This window comes from Ixodes scapularis, unplaced genomic scaffold (assembly GCF_016920785.2).
Source record: "Ixodes scapularis isolate PalLabHiFi unplaced genomic scaffold, ASM1692078v2 PGA_scaffold1__304_contigs__length_218370807, whole genome shotgun sequence".
NCBI classification, from domain to species: Eukaryota; Metazoa; Arthropoda; class Arachnida; order Ixodida; family Ixodidae; genus Ixodes; species Ixodes scapularis.
This window is the reverse complement of record NW_024609846.1, coordinates 73,405,828-73,425,226: the sequence shown is the minus strand read 5'-3', so window position 1 is coordinate 73,425,226 and position 19,399 is coordinate 73,405,828. Positions and strand designations below refer to the sequence as shown.

The 19,399-nt window shown below is 43.5% G+C and overlaps 1 protein-coding gene across 1 annotated transcript; it reads left to right on the top strand.

The window, feature by feature from the left end:
- Positions 1–6,529: 6,529 nt before the first annotated feature.
- LOC115314101 (cuticle protein 16.5-like) lies at positions 6,530–8,668 on the top strand. The gene is made up of 3 exons (XM_029973125.4): positions 6,530–6,570; positions 7,544–8,438; positions 8,541–8,668. Coding segments are annotated over exons 1-3 (906 nt in total). The 5' UTR covers positions 6,530–6,561; the 3' UTR covers positions 8,543–8,668.
- Positions 8,669–19,399: the final 10,731 nt, after the last annotated feature.

Genomic DNA, 19,399 nt, shown 5'->3' with positions numbered 1-19,399 from the left:
TAATCAGATCCAGAATTGTACCGCGGAAATAGGTTTTTAGTCTGCATGTGCACGTTTCCGCGTCCAAAAGCCTTCCAATGCGTCCGGCCCAAAGTGTAGGGTGCGGGCACCGCGCGCGTGGCAGCTGTCCTCTCCTCGCTTTGGTTCCAAGCGGCACCACCAGACGGCTCCTCGATATGCGGCTAATGGCAGCCTGTGTCGCGGGCATACCTCGGCAAACCTCACTCATGAGGGCCCTCACTCACCCTCACTCAACCTCATCTTCACGGGTGAGGTGAGGGTGAGTGAGTTTCTGTACCAGGAAAATTCATGAGTGCGAGGGTGAGTGAGGGCCGTGAGGGCCGTGAGGGCTGTGAGGGCCGTGAGGGCCGTGAGGGCCGTGAGGGCGGTGAGGGCGGTGAGGGCCGTGAGGGCCATGAGGGCCGTGAGGGCGGTAAGGGCGGTGAGGGCCGTGAGGGCGGTGAGGGCCATGAGGGCCGTGAGGGCCATGAGGGCCGTGAGGGCGGTGAGGGCCATGAGGGCGGTGAGGGCGGTAAGGGGCATGAGGGCCATGAGTGCGTGAGGGGCGTGAGGGCGGTGAGTGGCGTGAGGGCCATGAGTGCGTGAGTGGTGTGAGGGCGGTGAGTGCGTGAGGGGTGTGAGGGCCATGAGTGCGTGAGGGCAGTGAGTGGCATGAGAGGCGTGAGGGCCGTGAGGGCGGTGAGCGCATGAGGTGTGTGAGGGCCATGAGTGCGGTGAGTGCGCGAGGCCCCCTTCAGATCAAGCATCTTTGTCAGCAATTTTGGTGTTAATGGCGGGTTCTTCTCTAGTTTTCCCTAGATCGACACGAATTGCTGAGATCGGGACCGGCTCGAAATAAGCAAGCAACTCGCAGCAATTCGAAGGCGTTTGAAGCGGCTGCATCCAATCAGGGACGCAAAATTTTCACGTGATACCTCGTGCCGGTGATGATGACACCGAAAGACTTGGTTCTGGTTTGAAATCGATCGTTTTCTTTGAAAATAAACTGTTTCAGAAAGGTGCATTAGTATTCTTAAAGAGATTTAAATGCATAAAAAAGCGTTTATAACGCGTAATTGTGTCTAAATAGTGCAAGAAAAATAAAATTTTATGATGACGATGGCAAATTGCAGCAATTGGTTGCTGCGTGTGATCGCGGGCGGCCCGTTTTGCTGGTGTTGCGACGTAAAGTTTCTGGGCGAATTTGCCCCATCTGAAGCAGGCCTGAGTGGCGTGAGGGCCATCAGTGCGTGAGGGGCGTGAGGGGTGTGAGGGCCACAAGGGCGGTGAGGCGCGTGAGGGCGGTGAGGCGCGTGAGGGCGGTGAGGCGCGTGAGGGCGGTGAGTGGCGTGAGGGCGGTGAGTGGCGTGAGGGCCATGAGGGCCGTGAGGGCGGTGAGTGGCGTGATGGCTATGAGTGTGTGAGGGCCGTGAGGGCGGTGAGTGGCGTGAGGGCGGTGAGTGGTGTGAGGGCCATGAGTGAGTGAGGGGCGTGAGGGCCGTGAGGGCGGTGAGGGCCGTGAGGGCCGTGAGGGGCGTGAGGGCCGTGAGGGCGGTGAGTGCGTGAGGGCCGTGAGGTTCAGTGAGGGTGAGTGAAAGGCTGAAGGTGAGTGTGACTGTGAGGGTGAGGATGAGTGAGGGGCTGAAGGTGAGTGTAGCTGTGATGGTGAGGGTGAGTGAGGGGCTTAGGTGAGTGTGGCTGTGAGGGTGAGGGTGAGTGAGGGCGACCTAAAATGCCGACCTCTGGTCGCGGGTCCGGTTTCCCGTGCTTCTCTATGGGAGGCATGCTTGTTTATAAAATTGTTTTCGGGCGCGTCACGTCATGTAGAACTAAGGCCCGCTTCAGACGGGGCAATTTCTCCCAGCAACTTGACGTCGCAACACCAGCAACACGGGCCTCCCGCGCACACACGCAGCAACCGAATTGCTTCGCTTTTCATCATAATAATTAAATTATCATTTTCTCGCACTATATAGACACGCATTTGCGCGTTATAAACCGGCAACGAACATTCGGGTGCACACCTGTGATTTCTTTGATTGACTAATATCTGAAAGGCGTTTTTCAACTTTTGTTTTTTTTTAACTAGCACACTTGCGTCCATATTAGCGATACAAAAATACCAGATTTTCCTGTATTTGTCCCCGAAATAGCTGTCCATAGTCCGGACAACGGGATTCTGTATAAACGGGACAGAATTGCACGGCAAAAGATCGGTCCCCAAAAACCAGGGAATCAAACCGCAACCGTAACCGTAAGCGAAACCGAAAACCGTTTAGGAACGAAATTCTTTCAGTAGCCGTAACCGGAACGAAACCGTTGTATGAAATTTGTTAAAACCGTAACCATAACCGTAACCGCAAATTATATACCTGTAACAAATATTTGCCGATATTAACAAAAAAAATATTAGTTTTTCTAAAAAATGACCTTGAGGAGAGATCTGGTTTCTTTCAAAATCACCGATGTTCCTGACCTGCCATAGGCAGCAGGACATGTCGTAGGTGCAAACGCGCAAAACAAGGAAGACCAGGGAAAGGAACGAACAACGCACGACATATCTTTACAGCTTTCTGTATAATTCTATCCTCTCCTTAGCCTACCTCGTTCTGCGATATTGCATTTAAAGCATGTCTGACGTTCACAACAAGCCCAACTCAACATTTTATTACTTTATTTCGCTTAGCAGTATTTTACTAGGGAAGGGCTATAGTTGTGCTCCTTCCTTTAGTATGGGCGAAGCCCCTTCTGCATATCTTAGGTTGCAACAAACTATAGCGAACTAAAGGTGCGAATGTTTCTTCCAGCACCCAGTGGGAACTTTTTGAGGGTTGTATACAAACGCGGCAAAACCCCGAAGGGGCGAAGTTTATTTTTATTTTTATTACATAGAATCCGATGACCCCCAAGTAGCGGGGGTCCCATGTGTGTTTGGGTATAAATGATATAATGCATATAGCTTTAGTGAAAAGGTTTCGGAGCTAAAAATGTGTGCAACTTTTGACCAACTAGTAGTACTCAGCCATTTTTGAGTTTGTGTTATTGTGAACGCCCCGTTGTTAGATATATGCGACTACTTTAAACTGTGTATTAAAAAAACGGCGGTCTATCATTTCAATAAAGCAGGTTACTGGAGAAACAAAAAAAAAAAAAACCTGTTTTAGGAACCTGTAACCGGTAACCGAAATCGTAAAAATTAAAACCTTAAAAACCCCAAACAAAACAGATAACAACAGGAAACGGTAACCGTAACCTTAACCGAAACGCTAAATTTTTTTTTCGGTTTGAGTCTGGATAAAATTGTGTCGTGATAGCCTCGGTCGTTCTCTCGAACCATCCGCTATTGAGCATGGTCACAGACTTGGCGCTTTCAGTGGTCAACGGAACATACCAATAATAGTAAAATTTGTGTCTTTCAAGACGAAGCAAGAGCTTTTGCTTCAGAGTTCGAAGTTTAAAAACTCATCCTATAGTCTTAGTGAAGACTTCTCGCCTAAAGTCCGGATGGGGCGTAGAAAACTACTCGAGTTTGAGAAAAACAACAACAACAACAAACAAACCTACTATTTAATTTTAAATCTAATAAACTCTCGATTGGGCGAAACTCATGCATCTATGATATAGAATCCCAAACTGTCGTCGAATGTAATCGATAACAATTACCAAGTGTTTCTGCGACATTGTCAGCGTTTGTCCATGACATCACAGTTCTTATTGTAAACTGCAGAAGTGTTCGGGATAAATCTTATGACCTAGCTAGTCTTATCTCAATCACCACTCCGGAAATTGTTATTGGAACTGAGTCATGGCTTGAACCTTTAATGTCTACCGTAACGGTAGAGGTAATCTTGGTAGCGGTGTATTTTTTCCTGTTCTTCAGAGCCTGGATATTACCGGCGTGTCTTAAAAAATAGCGTGGTCTAAGATTTCCCTCTCCCGAGGTAAATACTTAACTCTTGGTTTCCTTTATAGGCCCCCATCGAGCCGTGCTCAGCCATTTATCTTATTGTATAATGAACTTTCTGCTGTTGCGCCGGGTTATATTGTTCTGGGTGGCGATTTTAATCTACCAGATGTTTCTTGGAGAGATCACCGTCCCGTGATTGACAATTTTTCGTCGCGTTGGCGTTGGCGTTAGTCGTTCAAGTGTCTTGGATATTCTTCTTTGTAAAAGATTCCCGTAGATAACCTTTGTTTCAGTAGTTCCAGGAATAAGTGATCACGAGGCAGCTGTAGCGTCTCCGACATATTTGAATGTGCCCAGATACAGAAACTCACCCAAAAAGACATACATGTTCAATAGAGGGGATTACGATAGTATGAGTTTTGATCTCATGGATTTTTTCTGATGATTTTAAAGTGCACTGATGTGAATAGGTTGTTGAATATCTTTAAAAATAAAATACTGGAATTGATTACAAACTTAGGGACTGTCCAAAAGAGCTCTGGAAGTTTGTAAAATCGCAACGTAAGGATGTGGCTGGCGTCTCCGCTCTTCTGGTCGATGATACTCTCGTTACAGACGATAGTGTTAAGCCAGCCACTTTCAATAGATACTTCAAGCCTGTGTTTTCAACTTTTACACCTACATCGCTTCCTTCGACTGTTGATAAAGTTAACAGTAAAATGGACAATCATTACCTTCAGTCATAGCAGCATTAGAAAATTACAAGTCTATATAAAATTAGTAAAAGCACCTGGACCGGATGGAATTCCCCAATATTATATTGAAACCTTGTACCGATTGTATAGCGTTGTACTTATTGATAATATTTATGAAGTCGCTATAAAGTGGACGTCTGCCTGATGATTGGAAATTCGGAAATGTAGTTTCAATACATAAGAACGGTAAAAAAATAGTGTAGAAAACTACATGCCTATTTCCCTAACGAGTGAATGCTGTAAATGAATGGAACACAATTTATTCCAACCTTAGAAATAATTAAAAAAAATAGCAATCACATTGTTTCCCTCAGTTCAACACGGTTTCCGAGCAGGGATATTATGTAACACGCGACTACTTGAATTTGAGCATGTCCTTGCTTGCGCATTCGATAAACGTTGTTAAACTGATTGTATCTTTCTAAATTTCAGAAAAGCCTTTGATGTATTTAATCGCTTCCTTTTTCTGCATAAACTACGCAGTCTAAATATCGAAGCAAATATTTTGCGGTGGATAGCCAATTATCTCCACGGTAGGAAACAGCGTGTCACCATAAATGGAGTTTATGTCCTCCCAAATCTTGACTATGCCTGTAATATTTGGGACCCGCACACGCATATAAGTATAAACCAAATCGAAAGAATTCAGAATCAGGCTGCGAGATATGTGTTAAATCACACTCTTTTTCACGATAGTGTCTCTCAAATAAAGCTCCAGCTCGGATGGAAACCTTTACAACTAAGACAAAAGTGTCTCCGTCTCAAGTTTATGCATAGCCTATATTACGCTAGCATCGGGATAGATACATCACGATACCTATTGGCACCCCGTTATGTTTCTCTTCGTACTGGCAGTAAGAAACATATCGGAGAATTTTTCACACGCACTGACGTTCTTGAATATTCATTTTACCGATAAAAAATTAGTGAATGAAACGTGCTGCCCGACTCACTGGTAGAGCTTCCTAACGTTCAATTATTTTTTGATGAAATCTTGTTATTGTAGTCTGTTTGGACGGGTTACTTCGTTCGGCCTGTGCTTGCTGTTGATCGTGTTCTGATATTACTGTAGTATATATTGGCATGTTTCTCTGTATAATTTGTTATTTTTTTGTTTTTTTGTTCTGCTATATGTCCGCTTTTGTATAATTATTTCCGTCCCCCCTACTGTAATGCCTACCGGGCGATGTAGGTACCAAATAAATAAAATAAATAAATAATGCAGGTCGTTAACCTGAAAGACTACCAGATAATTTCTGGTGGACATAGATTTTATTTGAACACCCCGAATAAGCGCTTTATGCTCAAGTAAGGCTTGGGAGTTTACCGCGAGCATGCACAAGTCGGATATTTCTCCAGGACTTGTCCCATCAGGATGACACTGATCGGCAATCCGTGACGTGATTTGATTTTTCAAAATCCGGTTTCGGCAGTTTGTACGTTCAAATGAAGAAAGAAAATAGGTTTACACAATAGACTGGATGCTCAAGCTCGCAGAAAGGCTTGTCGCGCATCGCAAAGTCCGTGTGGCATAATCACAGCGTTCAGAGCGTAAATCCAACCCGTTCATTGCAACATGGGCGTCCAATTCAATATTGGTTGGACGCGGAACGTATTTTTCAAACCAGTTTTTTTCTAGAAGTGTAAAAATAACTATTCCTCGTTTCAAGCTGATTCGAGTCATTGTATGTACGTGATTGATATAAATGAATACTTTTCGCCAAGGTTAAGATCGGCTGATATGGAATACGAGTCGCCTGTTTTCTTTCTTTCCTGTGCATTCATTATGCGCTTTCTGATTGGACGTAGGTCAGGTTCTCCTTCAGTCCGTTGGTGTATATAAGCTCAAGCTTTTTCATCGAAAATCGCAGTTGGACACCGCTTCTGTAAACCTACAACATGACTGGAGTGAGTGAAGTATTTTGGTGATATCACTTCTGGAAACTCTCTTGTCAACTCTTCGTTAAGAATCTGAATTACGTTAGGCGTAGCCCCTTTTACATATGACAATGTTTTATAACAAAACTGAGGACAAATTGTTACCTGAAATTTCGTTACACCCTCTCGCTTTTTGTGACTGCCCTGAACCACATTTGTTTGCATTTTTCTCTTATTTGTTGGCGAAATAATTGTCGGCCATTGGCTATGTAGTCTAGTCATGTTGATAACAAAATTCTTTGTTATATACTTTGTACGGCATATCTGGCATTTTCTGAGCCCACAATAATTTGAGGCATTGTGCGCTTCTATGCGTGAAATATATCATTTTGTCGGTTTAAAGAGTCAAGTCTCAATTTAAAATTGATTGCTTTAATTGAGGTTATTTGAAGCTCTGTAAGCATAAGTGTGCATAGTATAACATATTTATCGTCAAGCGTGAAGTTATGTACCTGAAACATACGTTGATTTCAGAGCGTGTCACGTTCGCCCATTAAAACGAGGTGATACGGATCATTGGAAGCCACCACAGTACGATAGATAGAACCTCTTTCTGGAAGCCGGACGCCAATGGCAGGCTTTTTGCTGTTGCTCGGTCGATCAAAGCTTACATTATGCTGCCAAATAACACAGCCAACTTAGCGAACACTGGTTTCTGAAGGCCGTCCCGAGACATTTTCGAACAAACTTGATTAAACAACTCAAAGAAATATATTGCAGTAGTGCAAGTACAGTCAAGGTTTTAAAACGTTTACCTACATCTTAATTCTTGATATATATTGAAATTTGATATTTTATCAGAAGCGAGGAGTTTATTCATATCGACATTATTATAAACAAAACCAACCTACAAAATTACCAGGCACCATGTTGCCTTATAAAAAACTAAACTATCAGTGTTTCACTAATTTAAACATGTCCGTGACTGTGTTTCTTGCTGCAGTTCCATGCTTGTCTTCTCCTGGCTATGGCCAGCAGCACCATCGCTGGCTACGTCCAGGGTGGTCTTGGCTATGGCCATGGCCTCGGCTACTCCGGCCTCGGCTACTCCAGCCTCGGCTACTCTGGCCTCGGCTACTCTGGCCTTGGCTACGGCCATGGTCTTGGCTACGGCCACACTGTTGGACTCAGCAATGGCTTCGGCTACTCTGGACTGACCGGCTACAGTGTTGCTGCCCCAGCTAGTTACGCTGTTGCTGCCCCAGCTAGTTACGCTGTTGCTCCCCCAGCCGTGAGCCGCACTGTGGCTACCTCCTACCACGCCGCTCCAGCTGTCGCTTCCTACCACGCCGCTCCAGTCGCCACCTACGCCGCTGCCCCAGCTGTCACCAGGGTCGCTACCTACCAGACTGCTCCAGCAGTTGCCTCCTATGCTGCTGCTCCAGTCGCCACTTACGCCGCTGCTCCAGCCGTGACCAGAGTGTCCACCGTCCACGCTGCTCCAGCTGTTGCCAGCTACCAGACCTACCAGGCTGCCCCAGCTGTCGCCACTTATGCCGCTGCACCAGTGGCCACCTACGCCGCTGCTCCAGCAGTGACCAGGGTGTCCACCGTCCATGCCGCTCCAGCTGTTGCTAGCTACCAGACCTACCATGCTGCCCCAGCTGTTGCCACCGTTGCCCACGCTCCAGCTGTTGCCAGCTACCAGACCTACCACGCCGCTCCAGCTGTGGCTTCCTACGCCCATGCCGCTCCAGTCTACGGATACGGCGTTGGATCCCTCGGCTACGGTGCCGGCCACTTCGGCTACGGACACGGCCTGGGCAGCTACGGTCTCAACTACGGGTACGGTCTTGGTACCTATGGTGACTACACCACCCTCCTCCACAAGAAGAAGTGTAAGTTCATAAACCCGTCTTTATTTTGTTCCTTACCTCATTGCTTAAAGGGAACCCATCGACCTGGTGATTGACTGAAATATCTTTTTTTTTTTTTTACAGAAACTCGGCAAAGACGACATACCACGGTAGACGTCAGGTACTAGGAGTTTACAAAAAGGGGCCGTGATCACTGCCAATATTTTCTGTCGTAAAGGGAGCAATAAAGATAATCAACCTTTTCCCGTTCAGCAAGCCTTTCTTGTGAGCGACCTATATTCCCATTTTCGTTTAATACCCCATTCCCACAACCGTAAAGGTACCTTTAGCTAAGGGCCCTTTTATTCTCTGCGGCCAATCAATTAACGATCTTCCGCGCGTGGCGTGTGCTCGCGACCCAAGAGCACGAGCTGATTCGCCGATAGCAAAGGGACCTATACTAAAGGTAGCTTTATGTGGAACGTGTGAATGGGGTATAAGACAGTAACGGTGCTATCCACGATGTAACGGTGCTACCCTCAATCAAAGAGCATTTTCTAAAGCACCAGTTTGTAATACAGGAGAGTATAACGCACATTCTAGATGGTATGTAATAGCAACGATTGTTAGCAAGAGGCATACTTTTTTTCAGAATTTACAGTATAAAAAGTTCATGCAATAAAAAAGGAAAACATGTATTATTTATATTTCTTTAGCGAAGAAACACGTTCCAAAATGGATGCCTACAACAATTGACCGTGAGATACTGTATCGTCTATGTTGGCTACTTCAACCAGCAATACTCACTACGGGTGGCGCCGCCATTAGCCTGTCAACTATTGGCATCGACACTAACAGCTTTAACCTCTATCGGTTGAATTTACTGCATTTATTCCTGGCTCATTTGTCGGGTCTACATTCGCTATTCCTGCACGTTACGAACTACGCTACGCCCATCCTTTTTCATTGCTTGAATACCGACTGCACTCTAAAAGAAAAGCTGGTCGTAAAAGTATTCTTAGGGGTTCTTCGGATTGTCCATATTTTGCACAATAAATGTTCTTTTAATCACCCTTCAAAAAGTGTTCTTCGCGAAAAACCTTCTTTTCAGCTCCCTTTTTGAAGCGAAAGAGTTTTTCATATCCCAGTGGCCTTTCTAGTGTGCCAGGGGGCGATAGAGCTTGAGGCGAAACCGTTTTTCATCAGCTGAAAGAGTTTCTGGGGCGTTAAAAAACATCTTTTTTTAAATATTAGAATTGTTGTCCCCCTGCGCATTCTACGGCAAAAATCGATACTTTTCAAATAACCTGATATATCTCTAAAGAAAAAAAACGATACATAAAATCATTCTTCATGCTTTTGTTTGTCAAGGTGAAGCACACTATGTTGTAGTTCCTGAGCCATGCAACATTGTCGCTGTAGCACATCGCGGGCAAAATTGAGAGCGTGCTCGTTCTCACAGCTTCGAGAAGGTTTGTTCCAGCAACACTGGTATACTTGCTGCGCTCCTCAGAACTCGTTTTAATGCACAAAATGCAACACGTTTCCGATGTCTCGTTCATACGTGCGATTCGCGCGTGGACTTCCCTTGCTCCGCCATGTGGTAAACTCGCTTTCAGTTGAGTGAATACCAAAATGAGAAGAGATCTACATGTTTCCGGTATTATCCATCACACCTCGTGGCTTCCAGAAAATACTTCTTTCCGCAAAATAGCTTCAAAGCAGCGGCAGGAATAGAAGTTTCTGAGAAATTGTCCGCATAAAAATTGGGGTCGAAACTGCCTAGCCACAATGAACATGTATAGCGTTGAAGCGTTTACATTAGTTGAGGCAGAGTCAAGGGATGGGCCTGTAGTTAAAACAAATATATAATATGGAATATTATCTTATAATAACGATAACCGATATAGTGCTCATTTCCCATGCGCCTACCATAGCTAGACTTATAAAATTTTACTAAAAATGCGTATATGGATCCACACGACCCATATACCATAATACCATACAAAAGACCCTGCATTTAAAGAGAAATATAAACATTACGTAAAGCTATCAGGGGACTTCACGAAGTTCAGTGGTTCAACAGAGAGCACAATTCTTTGGGCAGCATCTCTGTGTTCGTCTGGGAATCTAGGGGCGTATAAAGCCAAAAGAAGCAAATGTATAGAGCCAAACTTGTCCTCTCTTTGGCCGAGGTATGGGTATCTTGGCCCTGATTCGCCAAAATAACGTCAAAGCTAGGCTTCACGTCTGGTAGTTTGGCTGTTATTTTGGCATCCTTGGCTCCGAATCGCCAGAGAAGTGTTAGGGTTTGGCATCGCATCTGTTTGTTCGGTTTTCGTGCAGAAAACTTTGGGCCTATATTGCCAAACTAGCGCCGGATGTAGGCTTCCCCGCTGGTACTTTGGATCAAATGTGGCATAGTTGGCTTTAGCCTGACTTTTGACAGTTATGTGTTAAAAAAAAATAAAAACAATCCAGAGAAACACACACACAAAAAAGATGTTACTCTAACGCCTTGGAACAATACCGTATGAGGCCCAAATTTGGCCCTTAGGATTGCCAAGCTTCCGCCAAACTCGGCGTTTCTCTGACGTGCTACCTAAAGACCTCCATTTTCTTACAAATGTACTAGACACGTAAAAAAATCATAGCTGGTGAGCGATGAGAATGATTTAATTAAAATATTCCTAATTGGGAAATTGTTCGGCCGGTGGAAGGAAACAATGCCATTTAGGAGCCTTTTGAGAAGGAAAGTATTCTAGAAGACCACGGAGAGGAAACATCAGATTAGGATGTACGTTCTTTATTGAGAAAAATACATGTAACTTGTCAAATGATTTTTTTCGTATTGTAATATGGGATAAGGGTGACAGGGGTGCGTATGGTTTCTAAAGCATGAAATACCTTTTAACCTCCCCCCTTTTCAATCCCAGAATTTTGTCCGTCCGCCCTAGTATTTTCCGCTAAATTTAGTGGAGAAATGGACGCACCGTGACGTGACGTCACGGGACTTAAATACCCATTCAGTTTTCTCTCTAAGTTTGTTGAAAAATTGATGTGAAGTAACTACATCAATCTCGTTTCCTCTAAATCTAGCCGGGTAATTAACGTCACCTGATCTATACGTCAATGCAGTTTCCCGGTTAACTTTAGCAGGGAATTTTATGTCGTGTGACGTATACACCAATTCAATTTCTCCGCTAAATTTAGCGGGGATATTGATGCCAAATGGCCTATACACCCCACATCACGCGACACTGCTTACACTTCTCTCGCTCCCCCCCAACCTCCCTCACCTCGCGGCCTCCGTCGTACCTCTTCCAACCTTTTCTCCTACTTCTACCTCCTTCCTCCTTCCCCATTCTTCTTTTTTCTCCCTCCTGCTTGTCCCTCCACACGTACAGTCCTTTCTCTCTCACCCAATCCCTGTCTCCTCCCTCCCTACCACCACCTCCTCTCTCCATCTCCCTTCCTCACCCTCCCTCCTGTGGTGCTCTCCTGTTACTGTGCGACCAACACGAGTGAGCCCCAAACCATCAAACCCATCAAGTGTTATTCCACCTTCACTGCGTTTGACATAGGGTGACCACCCGTCCCGCGACTCGCGGGACTGTCCCGCATTGAAGGCTCGTGTCCCGCGTCCTGCGAGAAATTCCCAAATCTTCAAAATGTCCCGCATTTCACACTGTAGTAAAATTCACTCTGCAACTCGTGGTACTGCCGAACAACGGGGAAACGCGGAGGTCACTGGTAATCGTGTGAATCGCTATGGTACGCCGTTTTCTATCCAAGCATTGCGGGAAGCGATCGTCGTTCTGCAGGAGGCCCGACGAGCATGCGCCGTTGTGCCTCTCCCCTTAGTGGCAAAATATCGTAAAAGAAAATTGCCCGTTTATTGCCATTATTTTCATATCGCTGCTTTAACGAAAAAGGGTTGCTGTGGATTTCTTTTTTTAGTGAAGACAGCCACACAAGGCAAAAAGAAAAAGAACATATTGTTAAAAATTTGCTTAGGACCATTTTCATAAAAGTAAGCGTTGACAAGAAACAATAGCCTGAAAAAATATTTACTGTTTCTTAATTTCATTTGATGCATTGAGTGCTGCTGGAGTTGATTTTTATGCTTTCCAATTCGATACATTTAGTAACATATTTGGCATAAAAATATATATCACTGGGAGTGAAAACTATTTTAGCTTAATTGCTGCAATACAATTTGCAGGTGTATAAACAGCACAGGATATTAAATATGTTAACAGGGCCTCGGTTCGTAGTGTGCGTGTTCATAACTTTCCTCTACACTCCCCCTTCCCCCCCCCCCCCCCCCCCCTTGCCCCGCGTGTCCCGCATTTCGCTAGCAGGAAGGTGGTCACCCTAGTTTGACATAATGCTTAATGAAAGCGATTTAAACAACACCTTCTTCACTCTAAGAAACGACTATTTAGAAGTCTTCTAATTGAATATCAACGATCGCACCTTAAAGAGGCCCTGAGAAGGTTTCTGGGATCGCCTAAATAAGGCGATACCTCACTGTACTGGTTCTGCTGGCTCGAAGCATCCTAGCAATTCCTAAATCATGACGATACGCGGTCGATTTCCACATAAAAAACAACAACAAAACAACCAAACATTGCCACACACCGAGGTCCTCTCAGGTGATGGGATGAGCATGCTCCGAAACTAGAACCATTCTCAGCCAATAGCAACCGAAATATTCTCGCGTCTCCGACCGGTGGACCCGCGGAGCGATATCTCGAATGCGCGCGGGTTGCCCTACGGATAGCCCGGACACCCAAACTCTGGCGAGTTACTTTAGTCAGTCGGAGTGTCGTAACAGAAAAAGATGGTCGTGGATTCACGGATGATGACGGATCGCAAAACACGCTTAGAAGCCACCCGCGTCGCAGTCGGAATCTGCGGGAGGAAGACCGATGATTCAGCCCAACGAGCGCGCGCTCGAAAACAGACCAGCAGATGACCGGGCACATCACTCCCGCGGAAGACGAAAAAACGACAAAACAACATAGTGCGGCGTTTTTTAAACGATTATTGCAGTATAATGTTTCCTCTCCATGAAACATTAACATATGTCTCATACTGTTATTTGGAATTATCATTTGTAAAAGCATGCACGTTTTGTAATAACAGCGTTTGCAATATCCACGACATGTCGCGTTTTCATTGGTCACATGCCGTCCTGGCTGCCAGAACGTGCTCCTTCCATCGCTTGAGATGACCTTGGTATGTTGCGACATTCTATTGTATTTTCAATAAGGAAATCGGCAGCGCATGATATTGATTTCGGAATTTCAAGTATGCCCAGAGTCCGCAGTGTGAGTTATCACAATATTTAGGCGGTCTCAGAAACCTCCTCAGGGCCCCTTTAAATACCGCATTTCTTACATTATAAAACTTTGGAAATAAAGGTTGCTGCCAAATTTTTCAATCAAGTAATCAGATATTTCCTAAAGTTTGAATAAACTTGAAATTAATAAGGGCACGAGATGCCAACATATTCGTTTTCGAATCGATTTGTTAAAGGCGTAGCGAAATAGAAATATTTTACATGTTTTGTCAGCCTTTGATGCGATTGTGGATTCACGGAATTGATGAAGTTTGGGAACACAAAAACTAGCGTTTCCCAATCGTCGAATGTGGATGACTTTCAACTACAGCAAGCTGCTTTAACTGATACTAACGAAACACAACAAAATGTTGCGGGACCAGCACTACAAATAAAAACTATAGCAATATGGGACTGGAAATTTCTGTCTTTCAAGAAATCAATTGTGACTTACCTTTCACGACCTTGCTTCCGCCCTGAATGTCAGCAAACATTTTGATATTACATATTGGGATCCTTGTATTTTTTTGTTTCTATCTCATAGATTACGCTTTTACAAAATATTAATGCTACATTAAAAATCATAGCACGGTTAAAAATGTTTATAACAAAAAGGTCTTTATATATTTTGAAAGAAATGCAACATCTCTTTCGTTTGCTTAATAATTCCAGCAATGACGCATTGATATTGCCGTTGTTTGTTAATATTTTTAGGCTCAAATGTTAAAGCCAACACCAAATTGTTTGCTGAGGATTATATAAACAATGAAGTTTTGTGTCGTATAATATTTCTGCGAATTCTTGCGTTTCAACTAACTCTTATTTGGATTATATGAAAGTGTTGCGCTCATGAGGTTTTTGGATTCACTTTGCTGAGTCGGTCAACCTCTAGAGATGGACGATATATGACCTGGGTGCCTAGGCTTCTTCACGCGAATGAAGGCACTTCACTATTAAACTGCTTTTCTTTTTTTATGATCATTATTTTTTAATATCTGCACTTGGTAAAATTAAGCATTTAACCTGGGAGTCACGACTAATGTAGTTCTTTAAGCCTGTTTCAAGGACTGTAGATTCAACTTGAAGGACGGCTTAAATTTTTGTCAGGGAGAAAAACAATTCCAAGGGGGAGTTGGAAGCTTCGGTGAGGTTTCCGTGCCGTGTAACACAGCAACGTCATTTGCTTTTTCTAAGGTGGGGTTTTCACGCCGACCCCGACATTCCAGCACAATAGCGCCACTAGGTCTGTCTCCCTGCCGAGTAGACACAAGTTTCAACACGAGAGGAAAAAAAGCACAGCACGTTACGGTTTCTGAGGTTCCTGGAAGCATTCTTTCGCGTGTGTTAACTTCTATAATTTTAAAATAAGAACAAATAAGTCATTCTCTTTTTATTCAATTCCCTTTCCTAAAAACAACACATTTGTGAATTAAAATTTATTGCGCTTTTTTACTGAGCCTCAGTACACGTGTAGCGACTGCAGTCTTGCGCGTCGCCTAAGAGCGAGACTCCTCCGATTTGAAATGTGATGAGGACTAAGTTCTCAGTTATAGAGTTACCATCAGAGAACAACAAACCAAAATAAATTAAAAGAATATCGAATTATTTATTTTTAAAATTTATATCTAATATCTGGTCAAGTTTAGCTCTGGGTGCGTGGAATAAATGCAAGGCGGTGGGTATTTTTTTTTTCAGTGTCGGTGATGGTTTCCGCGGATTTGCTGATAGTTTTATAAGGATATTAAAATATTCTATGAATACCGAACTGGCGGAATATTAAACGACCAACACTGTCCAAGTTCTAATTTGGCTCAAGTGCTGTAGTTCGGCAAACGTGGTACAGACGCTCAGACTTTTTTTTGGATATTATTTTAATACAACTTAAATTTAGCAGCGAGCTAACCTAAAATCTATAAACGTATAGTTATACTTTAGGCGAAGAGATCATTGCAATTCAAAAGGTACGAATGTAAAAAAAACGACTTTCCAATTGCCAACATACTGTTCAAGCTGGTTTGGCATATAAAACATACCGTAAAAATGGTGCTTGAAGTCGGCAGATTAAACATACAGATTTAATCTATTATTTGTAATAGATTTTACGGGCTCAGGTGGCATTCAAAGTATCAAATATAGCCTCATCTTGTACCCCACAAACAATTAAAAAAGTAGAGTAATATATATCTATATATATATATATATATATAAAACTGAGAAGAAAAAAACCCTTAGTGAAAAACAGCAACAACGGACGATTTAATCTTCGACGTTTCGGCCGGAGTCCGGCCTTCGTCAGGAAGACTTCTTCTTCCTGACGCTTCTTCCTGACGAAGGCCGGACTCCGGCCGAAACGTCGAAGATTAAATCGTCCGTTGTTGCTGTTTTTCACTAAGGGTTTTTTTCTTCTCAGTTTTATACCCACGCCTTCGGCCTCCCGCCACCATGCCCGTTATATATATATATATATATATATATTGTGACGAAAGAAACGTTTTTTTGTTTGTTTTTTATAAATTTATACACGTTGATATACGGATGTCGAGTCAGTACCGGAGTTATCGCTGTTCTGATCGAGGTATCCAAGCTCGACCTCGCTCGTGCTCTTCTTTTTTTTTTTTTTGTGGCCAGCCGGTTTTATGTGTTTCTCCTTCAGCAATGGGCTCTTTGAAGGGTTCCAAGTTCCGGTAGCATATGCGTCCACATAACGGAGCGTCAAGGGCGATCAGAAAACCTCTCTGGCTTACGACAGGAAACCAACTGTGCGGAAGAAGTCGGAATGTGGGGTGTGTTTGCAAGCAAGCTTGGTGCAGAGTCACGCTTTGTAGGTTTAGAGTAGGAGTTCGAAATTCTTCCACGATAAGCTGGCTTCAAACAATCTATTGAGACGGTGCGGTTTCGCCTGTATAAATTGAGAGGAAAATACCTTCTGAGGAGCTAAGTACTTCGAAAAGGGCTGTCAAAAGGGAGCTGTAAACACTTTCGAGTTGCAGGATGGCTGAAGAATAGGTGCGTGCAATGTGCGAACTCACGAGTAAAGTATGGCGATTTTCTTGTAGTAGGCAGTAAGCATTGCTCGGAGGGCGCTCATGACTGTCGTGAACTGTGTGGCGTAGCTGGTGGAGTCATTAGTGAGAATATTTGAGCAAATGTACATTCGCCTAGAAGGCGAATGAGCGCTATATACATTTATACTTAGAACAAGACTAGAAGTTCTACTCTTTTGCGAACGCTTACATTTGCACAGACTGACGCAAAACATGCAGCATATAAATTCCTACTTAAATTAATGATGGTGTACGCTACCACATTTAATTTATCACAAGGTAGGTATTTTGAACAAACGGAATAGCGATGAGAAATGGCTAGATTTTTCCTAACCTGTTTGGGAACCGCATTTTTGTATCGCATTTGCTTCAACAAGCAAACATTCAGGCGCAAGAATCTAGGGCAACAGTGCATTAATCTATTTATATTAGTTAGTAGATGGTAAACCGACTACTTATGTTGCAAACTATGTCGCCTTTTTATCCGGCAGAGTGACCAAGATTAAGGACTCAGAATCATGATCAAGCAATACAAATTTATTACAATTTTTTCAAATATTTTTCATCTTGCGCGAGGCAAGTGCATAAAATCACGTGTTGCTTATATTCTTACACTTTCTTCACCTAATAGTTTTAAATATACACTTAACACTATAATTTAGACAGTTTTCTCGCGATAGCCTTTTTTATGTTTCAACATGTAACACTCCTTCTATTGTTCGAAACCAAAAGCCGTAGTAAATAAAAAAAAAAATAAAAAAAGTTAAACGGAACTAGAATTAACTGCCGGTGCGAATTTGGGACTTGTCTCAAGGGAACATTTGCACGATTCAAAGGCCTCAGCCTCATTCATACATTTACCTACTTAACCAATCTCTCCATGCCTACTTAGTGTGCCGCCCGCTTGGTGCCGTCTTTATGTGAAACATAAATATATAGATGAAGTAAGGTAAATATAAGAACAATGGACCGGGAAAAGTTAATAAGTCAAAGATGCGTACTGTCGTAGCTACTAATTCGAAGTTTATTCGACGTTTCGAGCGGGGACCGCTCTTCATCAGGTGATTAAGGACTCAGCCGATGAAGAGCGGTCTCCGCTCGAAACGTCGTAATAAACTTCGAATTAGTAACTCCGACAGTACGCACCTTTGACTTAATATATAATGGGAATGAGTGAAGATTGACAAGTGCAGCCGTAGTAATATTGTAAACGAAAAGGGGAGAAGGTGATTATTGAATTTATTGCATCAAAGTTAGGGAAAAGGAAAGGAAAAGAAAGTTGGCAAAAAATTGGGCCAGGAGCGGGGGAACCCGCAACCTTCTGTCCTTGGCGACGCCTCAACCGATGAGACCATCCCGGCCACTGGTTTCGGCCGACTCCATTTCCTTTCCCTAACTTTAATGCAATAAATTCAATAATCACCTTCTCCCCTCTTCGTTCACTATATATATATATATATATATATATATATATATCTTCTTGAGAGAGGGGGGGGGGGGGCACGGGGTGACTTTGGGTCCGGGCACAAAATCACCCTGCGCCCCCTCTCACGAAGCTACAACCGTCACCCCGCCAAAATTTGGACCCGACCTTAGCATTGTATAAACGTTTGCCCATCTGGAACTCTTCCTACGCTTCTTTGGAAACTCCAGCCGTCATCCTGCCGTTTTTTAAACTTGGACTCGACCGGAGCATTGTATAAATACCAGCCGCGTTCATCTGTACTCCGGCCGAAATGTCGAAGAATAAATCGTCCGTTGTTGCTGTTTTCACCAAGGGTTTTTTGCCTTCGGCCTCCCGACACCAGGCCCATATATATATATATTTTTTTAACTCTTTGTATGAACAGGCGTTCAGGGATAAAAATACCGGGGAAATCAAATTTTTGTTCTACCGATGAATGTACGGCACCTCGAACGAAAAACAGCACTCCCCACTGAATGTGGCACAGTACTATTCCAAATTTTAAAAGATGAATTTTATTGAAGCTTTAACATTTTAACGTGGAATAGGACAATGAAAACTTGAAAGCATTATCTGAAAGGATTGAGCGAGTACCCACAAAGGCCTGCCTAGGTGGCACAGCTCTTTGTGCCAACTATTGGTTTTTATTGGTTTTTATCAGAGAATTTAGAACCAGCCCGAAGAAGTCAAGGTACAGCCAAAACTGTTATTCACAGGCAAAAGTCACGATATATTGGTACTATATCGCCAGATAAACGCCAAAGTTAAGCTTTACTGCGTGGTGGTTAGGTTAACCCATGGCATCTATGGCCCAAATTTCCCAATTAAATACCAAGGTTAGGTTTTGGTGCATGGTCGTTAAAGTTTCGCCTCACATTTCTGGCTCATGTATGACACTTTAGCATTTTTGTGGCGAACAAGGACAAAGTAATACTTTGACTTTTTTTCTGTCTAGTTAAATATCAATACAAAGTGCCTTGAACATAACTATACGTCTTGTAGAAAATTCCCATAACGGCCAAGTTCCGTCCTCCAAGTTGCCAAACTTGGATTAAGATAAGTTTTCCTCTGAAGTGCAACCTGAGACTTTAATCTCCGCTTGCGCAGTGCAAAAAAAAAAAAAAAAAAAAGAAAAAAACACGCCAAT